This window comes from Oncorhynchus nerka, linkage group LG20, assembly GCF_034236695.1.
Source record: "Oncorhynchus nerka isolate Pitt River linkage group LG20, Oner_Uvic_2.0, whole genome shotgun sequence".
NCBI classification, from domain to species: domain Eukaryota; kingdom Metazoa; phylum Chordata; class Actinopteri; order Salmoniformes; family Salmonidae; genus Oncorhynchus; species Oncorhynchus nerka.
Genome location: NC_088415.1, coordinates 11595013 through 11614587, shown reverse-complemented (window position 1 = coordinate 11614587; position 19575 = coordinate 11595013). Strand labels below are relative to the sequence as shown.

Sequence of the window (19575 nt, the reverse complement as noted above, 5' to 3'; positions counted from 1 at the left end):
TGCGTCCCCACCCCACCCCAACCCAAAGCATAATACCACAAAATCAGCTGTGGAAATGTCTCCTCTATGAAGGGCTGTAACGGAAGGAGAACGAAAGTCAACATGACACCGGGGTGAGATACACAACATAGATCAACTGCCTAATGCCGCTCACTCATCATGCTACGCTTTAAGATATTTCCTGTTTGGTGCATTACGGGGAAATCTGTGTCCTGACTCAGTATTTAGAGCAAATGAGCACATAGTGAAGGCCAACTGCGTGTGAGTCAGAGACATGTATCCGAATCTCTACGTAGCTCAGTCTGTGTCTGTGTCCTGCCTGAAATCACACCAGATTTGTAAGAATAGGGTGATTGTTTTCGGGTGGTGTGGTGTCGGTGCGTACCAGTCAGAGCAGCGTGTAATGTGACCTAGTGAGGGTGAGGAGTGGAGTCAATGTTGTGGTTCTCCTGTGGAGAACGGGGTGGATCCACTCCCTCTTAATATACCCAGGCTAAGGAGGCTGAGCCTTACATCTAAGAGAAGAAGCAGAGCAGCTGGAGTACACACACACACACTACACACTACACACACTCACATACAGAAACAGAGAAACAGCAAGGCACACCGTCTGACACCGGCAGATATCTGAAGTGATTCTTGAGAGAGAGAGGACTTCACTTCCCAGAGTGACATGCTGTGGGGGACAGCTCTCTTGACTGGCCTGGTGGGACTGTATGTCATCGTCACCCAGTGTCCAGCCACCTGCCAGCTGAGCCAGGAGGACACGGAGACCCTCATGGAGCTGCACAACAGCTATCGGGGCCAGGTGGTACCCAGTGCCACCTACATGCGTAAAGTGGTAAGGGCTGCGTGACTGGGGAGGATGGATGGGCAGTTAACTCAGGCTGCATCTGCTGTCTCCTGCAGGATGGGACATGTTCAGTCAGGGCACTTCTGCATTAGCAGGTGTGGAAATGGTGTGTTTGAACCCTTTGTGGTGATGAGCTTGTTGGATCCTGAGATGTCTTACTGTATGGCTGCAGGGATTGATGGAGTTCAGCCCCACTGTCTCCTGGTATGGTTCGCAGCATTACTTCCTCTCATGGGGCTAATCTGGAGTATAATTGATCTTGAGTTGGTTGCAGGTGAAGGTAGATGCAAAGCCAAATTCTGGAGAGGGATTGAGATTTCTTTTGGTGTCATGCTGATAGCTGTTCATTATTAAATGATCTGTTTGGTATTCAGCTTTAAAACTGTCTAGTATCAAAAACTAAACTCTGTCTGCATCTACAGTATAAAAACCATCTACAGTATCAAAACCATCTACAGTATAAAAACCATCTACAGTATCATAACCATGTGGAATATCATCGTTTTGCTGATCAAACATTGGTTGTAGTACAGAACATTTAGTACATAAATAATCACTCTTGTTTTAGTCACTAAATCACAGTGCTGCAGAAGATGCATCATCCCTAATGAATCTTATCATGGCAGGAAGTTGACCTAAAACAGTTCTTCTTCGTTTAAATCTGAATGTACATTATAGAAGTAATCCCAAGACACACTTTTGTCGACCTCCAGAGTTACGGGAATTACTTTGTTGATAGAGCCTGTCTGTGCCTCAGTGCGAGTGGGTGTTCAGAGTTGAGTCCAGTGTTGTGCAATGCATGGGAATGTGTGTGTGTGTGTGTGTGTGTGTGTGTGTGTGTGTGTGTGTGTGTGTGTGTGTGTGTGTGTGTGTGTGTGTGTGTGTGTGTGTGTGTGTGTGTGTGTGTGTGTGTGTGTGTGCGTGTGCGTGTGCGTGTGTGTGTGTGTGTGCGTCAGTGTGTGTGTGTGTGTGCGTGTGTGCGTCAGTGTGTGTGCGTGTGTGTGTGTGTGTGCGTGCATGCATGTATGTGTGTATACTGTGTAATGTGCTTGCTTAAGTTGCTATCTGCCATTGACTGGTTCCAGGGACATCTCTGCCTGTCTCTGTGTTTTGATGGACGCCCCACTGGGGCCATTTTCATATTTCACGTTCATGCCTGTTTCAGTAAACAGGACTGAGAATGCAGAGTGAACGGGTTCATAACATTCATTCAGAACATTATAGAACTATTGGGATTTGACTGGAATTATGTGTCATGACCAACACATCCGCAGCATTCTGAATATGTATCTGAGAAATACATTTCATTTCTTTATTTTTATTCTGGAAGCTTCAATCGAATTTTAATGGAGGTTTCAAAACACACCATATTGTTTTTTTTTTACCTTTATTTAACTAGGCAAGTCAGTTAAGAACAAATTCTTATTTTCAATGACGGCCTAGGAACAGTGGGTTAACTGCCTGTTCAGGGGGAGAACGACAGATTTGTACTTTGTCAGCTCGGGGATTCAAACTTGCAACCTTTCGGTTACTAGTTCAACGCTCTAACCACTAGGCTACCCTGCCGCCCCAATTGTATGTAATTGGCTACTATGTGTTTCTTTGTCACTACTTGGTGATTAATTGACTGTGTCGGACTTGATTTGCCTTAACGAAAAACTGATCAGCCCCTACAAGAAATGTTCATGAATTATAATCCACATAATAATTCGTATTTCCTATTGCTGCAGGATTATTTTTTATTGCTGTCGCAAACTGGCTCAAATTAAGATCCCACATCTGTACCACTGACCAGATGGTCTCGGATGACGCCTCTGTTATCTCAGGCCCGAAGCACAGCAATGATATACAGTACAGCTCTGTTTGTTAAAGCACAGAGAGGAGGAGATCTGATGTCCTGAGGCTAGCACGCCAGATGTTGTGGAATTTCAACTAGTATCCTCCAATACAAGTGTTTGTTTGTGACTGGACATAAACTGAACTTCACATGACTCCACACTGCACCTCTCTGTCTGGACAGTTCACAATACAAAAAAACACAATATTCATTCGTACGATATTGCATCTCTGCATTTCTTTGAAACAAATTAGCAACCATAACAATGATCAATCTCAGTCAAGATCCGGCCTTATCTGCCAAGTGTGATCACGTCCTCTTGTTCTGTCATTCCAATACTTGAAGAAGAATTGGACTGAAATGATCAGATAACATTCCTCACCCACTGATATACATATTACCGAAAGGTTCCGTAGAGTTTCCTTAGTAGAGGTTTGATTTAACAGGGAAGGATAATAGTTTACATGGGAATGTTGGTGTGACTAATATAATCTAATGTACAGTATAGTGTAATGTAATCTAATGTACAGTATAGTGTAATGTAATCTAATGTACAGTATAGTGTAATGTAATCTAATGTACAGTATAGTGTAATGTAATCTAATGTACAGTATAGTGTAATATAATCTAATGTACAGTATAGTGTAATATAATCTAATGTACAGTATAGTGTAATATAATCTAATGTACAGTATAGTGTAATATAATCTAATGTACAGTATAGTGTAATGTAATCTAATGTACAGTATAGTGTAATATAATCTAATGTACAGTATAGTGTAATGTAATCTAATGTACAGTATAGTGTAATGTAATCTAATGTACAGTATACTGTAATGTAATCTAATGTACAGTATAGTGTAATGTAATCTAATGTACAGTATAGTGTAATGTAATCTAATGTACAGTATAGTGTAATATAATCTAATGTACAGTATAGTGTAATGTAATCTAATGTACAGTATAGTGTAATGTAATCTAATGTACAGTATACTGTAATGTAATCTAATGTACAGTATAGTGTAATGTAATCTAATGTACAGTATACTGTAATGTAATCTAATGTACAGTATAGTGTAATATAATCTAATGTACAGTATAGTGTAATGTAATCTAATGTACAGTGTAGTGTAATGTAATCTAATGTATACTGTAATGTAATCTAATGTACAGTATACTGTAATATAATCTAATGTACAGTATAGTGTAATGTAATCTAATGTATACTGTAATGTAATCTAATGTACAGTATAGTGTAATGTAATCTAATGTACAGTATAGTTCAATGTAATCTAATGTACAGTGTATTTCAATGTAATCTAATGTATACTGTAATGTAATCTAATGTACAGTATAGTGTAATATAATATAATCTAATGTACAGTAAAGTGTAATGTAATCTAATGTACAGTATAGTTCAATGTAATCTAATGTACAGTATAGTTCAATGTAATCTAATGTACAGTATAGTGTAATGTAATCTAATGTACAGTATAGTGTAATGTAATCTAATGTACAGTATAGTGTAATGTAATCTAATGTACAGTATAGTGTAATATAATCTAATGTACAGTATAGTGTAATGTAATCTAATGTACAGTATAGTGTAATGTAATCTAATGTACAGTATAGTGTAATGTAATCTAATGTATACTGTAATGTAATCTAATGTACAGTATAGTGTAATGTAATCTAATGTATACTGTAATGTAATCTAATGTACAGTATAGTGTAATATAATCTAATGTACAGTATAGTGTAATGTAATCTAATGTATACTGTAATGTAATCTAATGTACAGTATAGTGTAATGTAATCTAATGTATACTGTAATGTAATCTAATGTACAGTATACTGTAATATAATCTAATGTACAGTATAGTGTAATGTAATCTAATGTATACTGTAATGTAATCTAATGTACAGTATAGTGTAATATAATCTAATGTACAGTATAGTGTAATGTAATCTAATGTATACTGTAATGTAATCTAATGTACAGTATACTGTAATATAATCTAATGTACAGTATAGTGTAATGTAATCTAATGTATACTGTAATGTAATCTAATGTACAGTATACTGTAATATAATCTAATGTACAGTATAGTGTAATGTAATCTAATGTATACTGTAATGTAATCTAATGTACAGTATACTGTAATATAATCTAATGTACAGTATAGTGTAATGTAATCTAATGTACAGTATACTGTAATATAATCTAATGTACAGTATAGTGTAATGTAATCTAATGTACAGTATAGTTCAATGTAATCTAATGTACAGTATAGTTCAATGTAATCTAATGTATACTGTAATGTAATCTAATGTACAGTATAGTGTAATATAATATAATCTAATGTACAGTAAAGTGTAATGTAATCTAATGTACAGTATAGTTCAATGTAATCTAATGTACAGTATAGTTCAATGTAATCTAATGTACAGTATAGTGTAATGTAATCTAATGTACAGTATAGTGTAATATAATATAATCTAATGTACAGTAAAGTGTAATGTAATCTAATGTACAGTATAGTGTAATGTAATCTAATGTACAGTATAGTGTAATATAATCTAATGTACAGTATACTGTAATGTAATCTAATGTACAGTATAGTTCAATGTAATCTAATGTATACTGTAATGTAATCTAATGTACAGTATAGTGTAATGTAATCGAATGTACAGTACAGTGTAATGTAATCTAATGTACAGTATAGTGTAATATAATCTAATGTACAGTATAGTGTAATGTAATCTAATGTATACTGTAATGTAATCTAATGTACAGTATAGTGTAATGTAATCTAATGTACAGTATAGTGTAATGTAATCTAATGTACAGTATAGTGTAATGTAATCTAATGTACAGTATAGTGTAATGTAATCTAATGTACAGTATACTGTAATGTAATCTAATGTACAGTATAGTGTAATGTAATCTAATGTACAGTATACTGTAATGTAATCTAATGTACAGTATAGTGTAATGTAATCTAATGTACAGTATAGTGTAATATAATCTAATGTACAGTATAGTGTAATATAATCTAATGTACAGTATAGTGTAATATAATCTAATGTATACTGTAATGTAATCTAATGTACAGTATACTGTAATATAATCTAATGTACAGTATAGTGTAATATAATCTAATGTATACTGTAATGTAATCTAATGTACAGTATACTGTAATATAATCTAATGTACAGTATAGTGTAATGTAATCTAATGTATACTGTAATGTAATCTAATGTACAGTATACTGTAATATAATCTAATGTACAGTATACTGTAATGTAATCTAATGTATAATGTAATGTAATCTAATGTACAGTATAGTGTAATATAATCTAATGTACAGTATAGTGTAATATAATCTAATGTATACTGTAATGTAATCTAATGTACAGTATACTGTAATATAATCTAATGTACAGTATAGTGTAATGTAATCTAATGTACAGTATAGTGTAATATAATCTAATGTACAGTATAGTGTAATGTAATGTAATGTACAGTATAGTGTAATGTAATCTAATGTATACTGTAATGTAATCTAATGTATACTGTAATGTAATCTAATGTACAGTATACTGTAATGTAATCTAATGTACAGTATAGTGTAATATAATCTAATGTACAGTATAGTGTAATGTAATCTAATGTACAGTATACTGTAATGTAATCTAATGTACAGTATAGTGTAATGTAATCGAATGTACAGTATAGTGTAATGTAATCTAATGTACAGTATAGTGTAATGTAATCTAATGTACAGTATAGTGTAATATAATCTAATGTACAGTATAGTGTAATGTAATCTAATGTACAGTATACTGTAATGTAATCTAATGTATACTGTAATGTAATCTAATGTACAGTATACTGTAATGTAATCTAATGTACAGTATAGTGTAATATAATCTAATGTACAGTATAGTGTAATGTAATCTAATGTACAGTATAGTTCAATGTAATCTAATGTATACTGTAATGTAATCTAATGTACAGTATAGTGTAATATAATATAATCTAATGTACAGTAAAGTGTAATGTAATCTAATGTACAGTATAGTTCAATGTAATCTAATGTACAGTATAGTTCAATGTAATCTAATGTACAGTATAGTGTAATGTAATCTAATGTACAGTATAGTGTAATATAATATAATCTAATGTACAGTAAAGTGTAATGTAATCTAATGTACAGTATAGTGTAATGTAATCTAATGTACAGTATAGTGTAATATAATCTAATGTACAGTATACTGTAATGTAATCTAATGTACAGTATAGTTCAATGTAATCTAATGTATACTGTAATGTAATCTAATGTACAGTATAGTGTAATGTAATCGAATGTACAGTACAGTGTAATGTAATCTAATGTACAGTATAGTGTAATATAATCTAATGTACAGTATAGTGTAATGTAATCTAATGTATACTGTAATGTAATCTAATGTACAGTATAGTGTAATGTAATCTAATGTACAGTATAGTGTAATGTAATCTAATGTACAGTATAGTGTAATGTAATCTAATGTACAGTATAGTGTAATGTAATCTAATGTACAGTATACTGTAATGTAATCTAATGTACAGTATAGTGTAATGTAATCTAATGTACAGTATACTGTAATGTAATCTAATGTACAGTATAGTGTAATGTAATCTAATGTACAGTATAGTGTAATATAATCTAATGTACAGTATAGTGTAATATAATCTAATGTACAGTATAGTGTAATATAATCTAATGTATACTGTAATGTAATCTAATGTACAGTATACTGTAATATAATCTAATGTACAGTATAGTGTAATATAATCTAATGTATACTGTAATGTAATCTAATGTACAGTATACTGTAATATAATCTAATGTACAGTATAGTGTAATGTAATCTAATGTATACTGTAATGTAATCTAATGTACAGTATACTGTAATATAATCTAATGTACAGTATACTGTAATGTAATCTAATGTATAATGTAATGTAATCTAATGTACAGTATAGTGTAATATAATCTAATGTACAGTATAGTGTAATATAATCTAATGTATACTGTAATGTAATCTAATGTACAGTATACTGTAATATAATCTAATGTACAGTATAGTGTAATGTAATCTAATGTACAGTATAGTGTAATATAATCTAATGTACAGTATAGTGTAATGTAATGTAATGTACAGTATAGTGTAATGTAATCTAATGTATACTGTAATGTAATCTAATGTATACTGTAATGTAATCTAATGTACAGTATACTGTAATGTAATCTAATGTACAGTATAGTGTAATATAATCTAATGTACAGTATAGTGTAATGTAATCTAATGTACAGTATACTGTAATGTAATCTAATGTACAGTATAGTGTAATGTAATCGAATGTACAGTATAGTGTAATGTAATCTAATGTACAGTATAGTGTAATGTAATCTAATGTACAGTATAGTGTAATATAATCTAATGTACAGTATAGTGTAATGTAATCTAATGTACAGTATACTGTAATGTAATCTAATGTACAGTATAGTGTAATGTAATCTAATGTATAGTGTAATGTAATCTAATGTACAGTATAGTGTAATGTAATCTAATGTACAGTATAGTGTAATGTAATCTAATGTACAGTATAGTGTAATATAATCTAATGTACAGTATAGTGTAATGTAATCTAATGTACAGTATAGTGTAATGTAATCTAATGTACAGTATAGTTCAATGTAATCTAATGTACAGTATAGTGTAATGTAATCTAATGTACAGTATAGTTCAATGTAATCTAATGTACAGTATAGTTCAATGTAATCTAATGTACAGTATAGTTCAATGTAATCTAATGTATACTGTAATGTAATCTAATGTACAGTATAGTTCAATGTAATCTAATATATACTGTAATGTAATCTAATGTACAGTATAGTGTAATGTAATCTAATGTACAGTATAGTGTAATATAATCTAATGTACAGTATAGTGTAATGTAATCTAATGTATAGTGTAATGTAATCTAATGTACAGTATACTGTAATGTAATGTACAGTATTGTGTAATGTAATGTAATGTACAGTATAGTGTAATGTAATCTAATGTACAGTATAGTGTAATGTAATGTACAGTATAGTGTAATATAATCTAATCTAATGTATACTGTAATGTAATCTAATGTACAGTATAGTGTAATGTAATCTAATGTATACTGTAATGTAATCTAATGTACAGTATACTGTAATGTAATGTACAGTATTGTGTAATGTAATGTAATGTACAGTATAGTGTAATGTAATCTAATGTACAGTATAGTGTAATGTAATGTACAGTATAGTGTAATATAATCTAATCTAATGTATACTGTAATATAATCTAATGTACAGTGTAATGTCATCTAATGTAAAGTGTAATGTAATCTAATGTACAGTATAGTTCAATGTAATCTAATGTACAGTATAGTTCAATGTAATCTAATGTATACTGTAATGTAATCTAATGTACAGTATACTGTAATGTAATCTAATGTACAGTATAGTTCAATGTAATCTAATGTATACTGTAATGTAATCTAATGTACAGTATAGTGTAATGTAATCGAATGTACAGTATAATGTAATGTAATCTAATGTACAGTATAGTGTAATGTAATCTAATGTATACTGTAATGTTATCTAATGTACAGTATAGTGTAATGTAATCTAATGTACAGTATAGTGTAATGTAATCTAATGTACAGTATAGTGTAATATAATCTAATGTACAGTATAGTTCAATGTAATCTAATGTACAGTATAGTTCAATGTAATCTAATGTATACTGTAATGTAATCTAATGTACAGTATACTGTAATGTAATCTAATGTACAGTATAGTTCAATGTAATCTAATGTATACTGTAATGTAATCTAATGTACAGTATAGTGTAATGTAATCGAATGTACAGTACAGTGTAATGTAATCTAATGTACAGTATAGTGTAATATAATCTAATGTACAGTATAGTGTAATGTAATCTAATGTATACTGTAATGTAATCTAATGTACAGTATAGTGTAATGTAATCTAATGTACAGTATAGTGTAATGTAATCTAATGTACAGTATAGTGTAATATAATCTAATGTACAGTATAGTGTAATGTAATGTAATGTACAGTATACTGTAATATAATCTGATGTACAGTATAGTGTAATGTAATCTAATGTACAGTATAGTTCAATGTAATCTAATGTATACTGTAATGTAATCTAATGTACAGTATAGTTCAATGTAATCTAATGTATACTGTAATGTAATCTAATGTACAGTATAGTGTAATGTAATCTAATGTACAGTACAGTGTAATGTAATCTAATGTACAGTATAGTGTAATGTAATCTAATGTACAGTATAGTGTAATGTAATGTACAGTATAGTTCAATGTAATCTAATGTATACTGTAATGTAATCTAATGTACAGTATACTGTAATGTAATCTAATGTACAGTATAGTGTAATATAATATAATGTACAGTATAGTTCAATATAATCTGATGTACAGTATAGTGTAATATAATGTAATATACAGTATAGTGTAATGTAATCTAATGTACAGTATAGTGTAATATAATCTAATGTACAGTATAGTGTAATATAATATAATGTACAGTATAGTTCAATATAATCTGATGTACAGTATAGTGTAATGTAATCTAATGTATACTGTAATGTAATCTAATGTACAGTATACTGTAATGTAATCTAATGTATACTGTAATGTAATCTAATGTACAGTATAGTGTAATGTAATCTAATGTACAGTATAGTGTAATGTAATCTATACTGTATACTGCACTCAACAATCCGGTCGCATTTCGCTTCGCTCCACAGGTAGTATCACATTTTTCATTTCATTTCATTACAGTACAACGGCTTGATTTGTTTGATCGCAGCTAGCTACATAGCTAGCTACATAGCCGTCTTTGTTTCAAAGATAATTGTGTAGTCTAGAGCGATTTCCTAGGTTAGTTAGCCAGCTATTGTCGTTCTTTTAACGCAACGTAACGTAATCAACACTGCTAGCTAGCCAGCTAGCCCCGAATAGCAGCACAGTAGAAACTATTACACTCAACGGAACGACTTGATTAGTGTAGCGTCAACAACGCAGCCAATGCCAACTAGCCTACTTAGTCAACAACGCAGCCTCTGCCAGCTAGCCTACTTCAGCAGTACTGTATCATTTTAATCATTTTAGTCAATAAGATTCTTGCTACGTAAGCTTAACTCTCTGAACACTCGTGACGTGTAGTCCACTTGTCATTCCAATCTACTTTGCATTAGCGTAGCCTCTTGTGTAGCCTGTCAACTATGTGTCTGTCTATCCCTGTTCTCTCCTCTCTGCACAGACCATACAAACGCTCCACACCGCGTGGCCGCGGCCACCCTAATCTGGTGGTCCCAGCGCGCACGACCCACGTGGAGTTCCAGGTCTCCGGTAGCCTCTGGAACTGCCGATCTGCGGCCAACAAGGCAGAGTTCATCTCCGCCTATGTCTCCCTCCAGTCCCTCGACTTCTTGGCACTGACGGAAACATGGATCACCACAGACAACACTGCTACTCCTACTGCTCTCTCTTCGTCTGCCCACGTGTTCTCGCACACCCCGAGAGCTTCTGGTCAGCGGGGTGGTGGCACCGGATCCTCATCTCTCCCAAGTGGTCATTCTCTCTTTCTCCCCTTACCCATCTGTCTATCGCCTCCTTTGAATTCCATGCTGTCACAGTTACCAGCCCTTTCAAGCTTAACATCCTTATCATTTATCGCCCTCCAGGTTCCTCGGAGAGTTCATCAATGAGCTTGATGCCTTGATAAGCTCCTTTCCTGAGGACGGCTCACCTCTCACAGTTCTGGGCGACTTTAACCTCCCCACGCCTACCTTTGACTCATTCCTCTCTGCCTCCTTCTTTCCACTCCTCTCCTCTTTTGACCTCACCCTCTCACCTTCCCCCTACTCACAAGGCAGGAAATACGCTCGACCTCATCTTTACTAGATGCTGTTCTTCCACTAACCTCGTTGCAACTCCCCTCCAAGTCTCCGACCACTACCTTGTATCCTTTTCCCTCTCGCTCTCATCCAACACTTCCCACACTGCCCCTACTCGGATGGTATCGCGCCGTCCCAACCTTCGCTCTCTCTCCCCCGCTACTCTCTCCTCTTCCATCCTATCATCTCTTCCCTCTGCTCAAACCTTCTCCAACCTATCTCCTGATTCTGCCTCCTCAACCCTCCTCTCCTCCCTTTCTGCATCCTTTGACTCTCTATGTCCCCTATCCTCCAGGCCGGCTCGGTCCTCCCCTCCCGCTCCGTGGCTCGACGACTCATTGCGAGCTCACAGAACAGGCTCCGGGCAGCCGAGCGGAAATGGAGGAAAACTCGCCTCCTGCGGACCTGACATCCTTTCACTCCCTCCTCTCTACATTTTCCTCCTCTCTCTGCTGCTAAAGCCACTTTCTACCACTCTAAATTCCAAGCATCTGCCTCTAACCCTAGGAAGCTCTTTTGCAACCTTCTCCTCCCTCCTGAATCCTCCTCCCCTCCCCCCTCCTCCCTCTCTGCAGATGACTTCAACCATTTTGAAAAGAAGGTCGACGACATCCGATCCTCGTTTGCTAAGTCAAACGACACCGCTGGTTCTGCTCACACTGCCCTACCCTGTGCTCTGACCTCTTTCTCCCTCTCTCTCCAGATGAAATCTCGCGTGCCTTGTGACGGCCGGCCGCCTACAACCTGCCCGCTTGACCCTATCCCCTCCTCTCTTCTCCAGACCATTTCCGGAGACCTCCTCCCTTACCTCACCTCGCTCATCAACTCATCCCTGACCGCTGGCTACGTCCCTTCCGTCTTCAAGAGAGCGAGAGTTGCACCCCTTCTGAAAAACCTACACTCGATCCCTCCGATGTCAACAACTACAGACCAGTATCCCTTCTTTCTTTTCTCTCCAAAACTCTTGAACGTGCCGTCCTTGGCCAGCTCTCCCGCTATCTCTCTCAGAATGACCTTCTTGATCCAAATCAGTCAGGTTTCAAGACTAGTCATTCAACTGAGACTGCTCTTCTCTGTATCACGGAGGCGCTCCGCACTGCTAAAGCTAACTCTCTCTCCTCTGCTCTCATCCTTCTAGACCTATCGGCTGCCTTCGATACTGTGAACCATCAGATCCTCCTCTCCACCCTCTCCGAGTTGGGCATCTCCGGCGCGGCCCACGCTTGGATTGCGTCCTACCTGACAGGTCGCTCCTACCAGGTGGCGTGGCGAGAATCCGTCTCCACACCACGTGCTCTCACCACTGGTGTCCCCCAGGGCTCTGTTCTAGGCCCTCTCCTATTCTCGCTATACACCAAGTCACTTGGCTCTGTCATAACCTCACATGGTCTCTCCTATCATTGCTATGCAGACGACACACAATTAATCTTCTCCTTTCCCCTTCTGATGACCAGGTGGCGAATCGCATCTCTGCATGTCTGGCAGACATATCCGTGTGGATGACGGATCACCACCTCAAGCTGAACCTCGGCAAGACGGAGCTGCTCTTCCTCCCGGGAAGGACTGCCCGTTCCATGATCTCGCCATCACGGTTGACAACTCCATTGTGTCTTCCTCCCAGAGCGCTAAGAACCTTGGCGTGATCCTGGACAACACCCTGTCGTTCTCAACTAACATCAAGGCGGTGGCCCGTTCCTGTAGGTTCATGCTCTACAACATCCGCAGAGTACGACCCTGCCTCACACAGGAAGCGGCGCAGGTCCTAATCCAGGCACTTGTCATCTCCCGTCTGGATTACTGCAACTCGCTGTTGGCTGGGCTCCCTGCCTGTGCCATTAAACCCCTACAACTCATCCAGAACGCCGCAGCCCGTCTGGTGTTCAACCTTCCCAAGTTCTCTCACGTCACCCCGCTCCTCCGCTCCCTCCACTGGCTTCCAGTTGAAGCTCGCATCCGCTACAAGACCATGGTGCTTGCCTACGGAGCTGTGAGGGGAACGGCACCTCAGTACCTCCAGGCTCTGATCAGGCCCTACACCCAAACAAGGGCACTGCGTTCATCCACCTCTGGCCTGCTCGCCTCCCTACCACTGAGGAAGTACAGTTCCCGCTCAGCCCAGTCAAAACTGTTCGCTGCTCTGGCCCCCCAATGGTGGAACAAACTCCCTCACGACGCCAGGACAGCGGAGTCAATCACCACCTTCCGGAGACACCTGAAACCCCACCTCTTTAAGGAATACCTAGGATAGGATAAAGTAATCCCTCTCACCCCCCCCCCTGAAAAGATTTAGATGCACTACTGTTCCACTGGAGGTCATAAGGTGAATGCACCAATTTGTAAGTCGCTCTGGATAAGAGCGTCTGCTAAATGACTTAAATGTAATGTAAATGTAATGTACAGTATACTGTAATGTAATCTAATGTACAGTATAGTGTAATGTAATCTAATGAACAGTAAAGTGTAATGTAATCGAATGTACAGTATAGTTCAATATAATCTAATGTACAGTATAGTGTAATGTAATCTAATGTACAGTATAGTGTAATGTAATCTAATGTATACTGTAATGTAATCTAATGTACAGTATACTGTAATGTAATCTAATGTATACTGTAATGTAATCTAATGTACAGTACAGTGTAATGTAATCTAATGTACAGTATAGTTCAATATAATCTAATGTACAGTATAGTGTAATGTAATCTAATGAACAGTAAAGTGTAATGTAATTGAATGTATACTGTAATCTAATGTACAGTATAGTGTAATGTAATCTAATGTACAGTATAGTTCAATGTAATCTAATGTATACTGTAATGTAATCTAATGTATACTGTAATGTAATCTAATGTACAGTGTAATGTAATCTAATGTACATTATAGTTTCATATGCTACATAGATAATCATTGTCTGTCTTCAGGACTCTGGCCAATCTTAGTATAACCCTCCCTTATTGGTTTACAATATTAACTTTTCCCATAGTGAATAATGAAATTCCTCTTGCTACAGGCAAAATAAAATACCATCGTCATCTGGCGGGTTGCCAGGTCAGGAAAAACTACCACAAGGTTAGTGTGGCACAATACATAAATAAATAGCTCCATTCAAAACCATCAGCAATACAGTGTCTGTATCTACAGATATTATCAGAAGTGCTGTGCTGTCTATATCAAACCGGAACTACTGGTATTTAGATTGGGGAAGAGCACGGATCATAGTGCGCATGCTATTAGAACGCACTTACTGTTTACTGGGGCGGCAGGGTAGCCTAGTGGTTAGAGTGTTGGACCAGTAACAGAAAGGTTTGCAAGTTCAAATCCCAGAGCTGACAAGGTACAAATCTGCCGTTCTGCCCCTGAACAGGCAGTTAACCCACTGTTCCTAGGCCGTCATTGAAAATAAGAATTTGTTCTTAACTGACTTGCCTGGTTAAATAAAGGTAAAAAACTGTCCTCTTTAGAATCAGGAAATAGGACAATAGGATGTGAATTTAGGAATCGAACTTACTTACAATGTGGTGGATAGTATGATTAATATGAATACAGTATAGTATTGAAACACTAATACCCATTATTTTTATTTCTACTTTGCACATTCTTCCATTGCAAATCTACCATTCCAGTGTTTTACTTGCTATATTGTATTTACTTTGCCACCATGGCCTTTTTTTTGCGTTTACCTCCCTTATCTCACCTCATTTGCTCACATCGTATATAGACTTGTTTATACTGTATTATTGACTGTATGTTTGTTTTACTCCATGTGTAACTCTGTGTCGTTGTATGTGTCGAACTGCTTTGCTTTATCTTGGCCAGGTCGCAATTGTACATGAGAACTTGTTCTCAACTAGCCTACCTGGTTAAATAAAGGTGTTCTCAACTTGCCTACCTGGTTAAATACCTGGTTAAATAAAGGTGTTCTCAACTTGCCTACCTGGTTAAATAAAGGTTAAATAAATAAATATATAAATAAATAAAAATATAAGAGAGTTGTCCAGTGGGCTACATACAAAGAGTTCTGTTATGATCCTCAATGTTGGTTAATGTCTCCCCCTGTCTGTCATTCTGCAGCACTACATCTACAGTATACAGGTTAGAGGCAATCAGGTAGATTACTTGTAGTCTGATACAATAATATGCCATTTAGCAAATGCTTTTATCCAGAGTGACTTACAGTGATTCGTGCATACATTTGCATACACGTGTGGGCCCGGGAATCAAACCCACCATCCTGCCATACCAACTAAGCTACTGAGGACCACTGATGGTAATATGACAGTTTGTCTCTTCATCCCTGCAGAAATGGGATGAGAAGCTGAAGATCCTAGCTGAGGGCTACGCTGTGAAGTGTATGTGGGAACCGAACCCGGATCTAGAGTTGCTGAACACGGGAGAGAACCTGTTTGTGTCCAATGAGCCCTTGGACCTCAACATGACCATGGAGAAGTGGTTCTTGGAGCACCTAGACTACGACTACAACAACAACAGCTGCCAGGAGGACAGGATGTGTGGACACTACACTCAGGTGAGAGACCCAGAAAGAGAGATGCTAGACAGTGTCACTGAATTGGTAGAATTAGACTTCTGATAACCTGAGACAGTACTATAACTGTAACAGGTTGGATATTCCTTGGTGTGCTTACTCCTGTGTGTATAAACCCCTGTGATGGTGGTGACGATGAAGACATTGTAAATTGATCAGACTGATGGGGGTGTTTCAGATGGTGTGGGCGGACTCTCACTCTGTGGGCTGTGCTGCTCATCGCTGTGACACCATAGAGGGGCTGTCCTTCGAGAAAGTTAACTTCCTGGTATGCAATTATTACCCAACGTAAGTATGGTACCAAAGAACATGTAAAACTTTACACACTTATATCCTATTTCCACACTTAGACAATGTCTAAGAATACATCGATTAACATAATTAATCCTTACCATTGCATTTCACTGATTGCGTTAGGGTTAGACTTAGGGGTTACGTTAGGGTTAGTGTTAGGGTTTGCGTTAGGTTTGGTCCCTGACTTACAGCCCTGACTGAGTGACCATTGACTTGTGTTACATTTACATTTCAGAGGTAAGTTTAAGGATGAGAAACCTTATGAGGAAGGTGAATGGTGCTCCAAGTGCCCAGACAACGTGCCACGATGTGATCAGAACCTCTGCGGTAAGAATTCAGCACCTATCAATCACACTACTCCCCCCCCCCACCCCCCTCCATTTAATTCACAGGCCTATCTCGTATCCAGCCAATTGTGGTTGATCATGATATCCCCTCTCTGTGGAGATATATTGACTGCTATGGACTAGTGGCCCTGTAATCACTTTCTAAGACTTTAGATTTCTCATCACTGTTTTCTCATCAAAGCTTATTAAAGATCAGTGATACTATCAGGAGCAGTGTGCGGTTTCCTTTTTCCCTCATCTTGTCCAATTGTTATCATGCACCTGCAAAAAAGATTGCTCAGATGTGCGAGTGCCTTTTGAATTTTCATCACTGTTTCCCCCAGTGCCTGATGCCCCTGAGCCTTCAGAGGAGCCTGATGTTGAGGAGCCTGATGTTGAGGAGCCTGATGCCCCCGCGCCTTCAGACGAGCCTGATGTTGAGGAGCCTGATGCCCCCGATCCTTCAGACGAGGCTGATGTTGAGGAGCCTGATGCCATTGAGCCTTCAGAGGAGCCTGATGTTGAGAAGGAGACAACAGAGAGCTTTACCCCACACACAGCCACCGCCACAGAGCCTGGGTATGAGGAGGAGGGGGACGAGACAGGCACGCAGCCTGGGGACGAGGAGGACGAGGAGGAGACAGGCACGGAGCCTGGGGACGAGGAGGAAGAGGAGGAGTGGGAGGGGGAGGAGAGAGCAGCGGAGAGGGAGAAGGAGAGGACTAGGAACCAAACTCCGGCCAATGCAGGAAGGATAACTACACCACTACTTCTTGTTACCAAAATAATGGCTTTACTCTCAGTAGGATTGTGAGGTGAAGGTATGAGAGTAAGGCATGACACACAGACACACACTCTATCTGGAACTGAACTGAACATTGCTGGAAGTTGAATTACATTGTGCTATAACCATGTCTATAGCAGAGGGATTTGTTGATGGTTATTTAGTTATTATTTGCTCGCTAGTAATGACAGTTGCTAGTTTAACATATGCCTTCTTAGCAATATCAATAAGCACACAACATACAACAGTTAACAATGTATTATAACAGTTGTATAATAACAGTTACGACCTGTTACAAATGTAACAGCAATACATTTTCTTAAAGCAAGGCACGTCCTCTATATGAATGTGATTCGTAAACCTAAAGGAGCATAACTACTGTCAATATTGCATATTTCTGTAAATGTCTGTATATAGAGAATAATAAATATTGTTTCTTCTACTTGTTGTGTCTCAACATTTCCATGCTCTACACCGTTGTCTGGACTGGGAATACGTGTTTGACCTTTGACCACAAAGGATGGGGAAAAAACTGAGCAGAAAGAGAGTATGGATGGGAAAAGGATGGTATTGTGGCTGGGGAGAACATGCTAAGACATGTTAACAAAAGGCTGGGGAGAACATGTTAACAAAAGGTTTACACCTGGGGAGAACATGTTAACAAAAGGTTAACACCTGGGGAGAACATGTTAACAAAAGGTTAACACCTGGGGAGAACATGTTAACAAAAGGTTTACACCTGGGGAGAACATGTTAACAAAAGGTTTACACCTGGGGAGAACATGTTAACAAAAGGCTGGGGAGAACATGTTAACAAAAGGTTTATACCTGGGGAGAACATGTTAACAAAAGGCTGGGGAGAACATGTTAACAAAAGGTTAACACCTGGGGAGAACATGTTAACAAAAGGTTAACACCTGGGGAGAACATGTTAACAAAAGGTTAACACCTGGGGAGAACATGTTAACAAAAGGCTGGGGAGAACATGTTAACAAAAGGTTAACACCTGGGGAGAACATGTTAACAAAAGGTTAACACCTGGGGAGAACATGTTAACAAAAGGTTAACACCTGGGGAGAACATGTTAACAAAAGGTTAACACCTGGGGAGAACATGTTAACAAAAGGTTAACACCTGGGGAGAACATGTTACCAAAAGGTTTACACCTGGGGAGAACATGTTAACAAAAGTTTTACACCTGGGGAGAACATGTTAACAAAAGGCTGGGGAGAACATGTTAACAAAAGGTTTACACCTGGGGAGAACATGTTAACAAAAGGTTAACACCTGGGGAGAACATGTTAACAAAAGGTATACACCTGGGGAGAACATGTTAACAAAAGGTATACACCTGGGGAGAACATGTTAACAAAAGGTTAACACCTGGGGGGAACATGTTGACAAAAGGTTAACACCTGGGGAGAACATGTTAACAAAAGGTTTATACCTGGGGAGAACATGTTAACAAAAGGTTTACACCTGGGGAGAACATGTTAACAAAAGGTTTACACCTGGGGAGAACATGTTAACAAAAGGCTGGGGAGAACATGTTAACAAAAGGTTTATACCTGGGGAGAACATGTTAACAAAAGGCTGGGGAGAACATGTTAACAAAAGGTTAACACCTGGGGAGAACATGTTAACAAAAAGTTAACACCTGGGGAGAACATGTTAACAAAAGGCTGGGGAGAACATGTTAACAAAAGGTTTATACCTGGGGAGAACATGTTAACAAAAGGTTTACACCTGGGGAGAACATGTTAACAAAAGGTTTATACCTGGGGAGAACATGTTAACAAAAGGCTGGGGAGAACATGTTAACAAAAGGTTAACACATGGGGAGAACATGTTAACAAAAGGTTTATAGCTGGGGAGAACATGTTAACAAAAGGTTTATACCTGGG

General features: G+C 37.5%; 1 protein-coding gene across 1 annotated transcript; it reads left to right on the top strand.

Annotated features, from left to right (window-relative positions):
• The first annotated feature begins 345 nt into the window (after positions 1–345).
• LOC115116928 (peptidase inhibitor 16-like) lies at positions 346–18113 on the top strand. The gene is made up of 5 exons (XM_065005225.1): positions 346–841; positions 16025–16249; positions 16446–16555; positions 16797–16888; positions 17232–18113. The coding sequence occupies exons 1-5, from the start codon at positions 674–676 to the stop codon at positions 17699–17701; spliced, it is 1065 nt and encodes a 354-aa protein (XP_064861297.1). The 5' UTR covers positions 346–673; the 3' UTR covers positions 17702–18113.
• The last annotated feature ends 1462 nt before the right edge of the window (positions 18114–19575 follow it).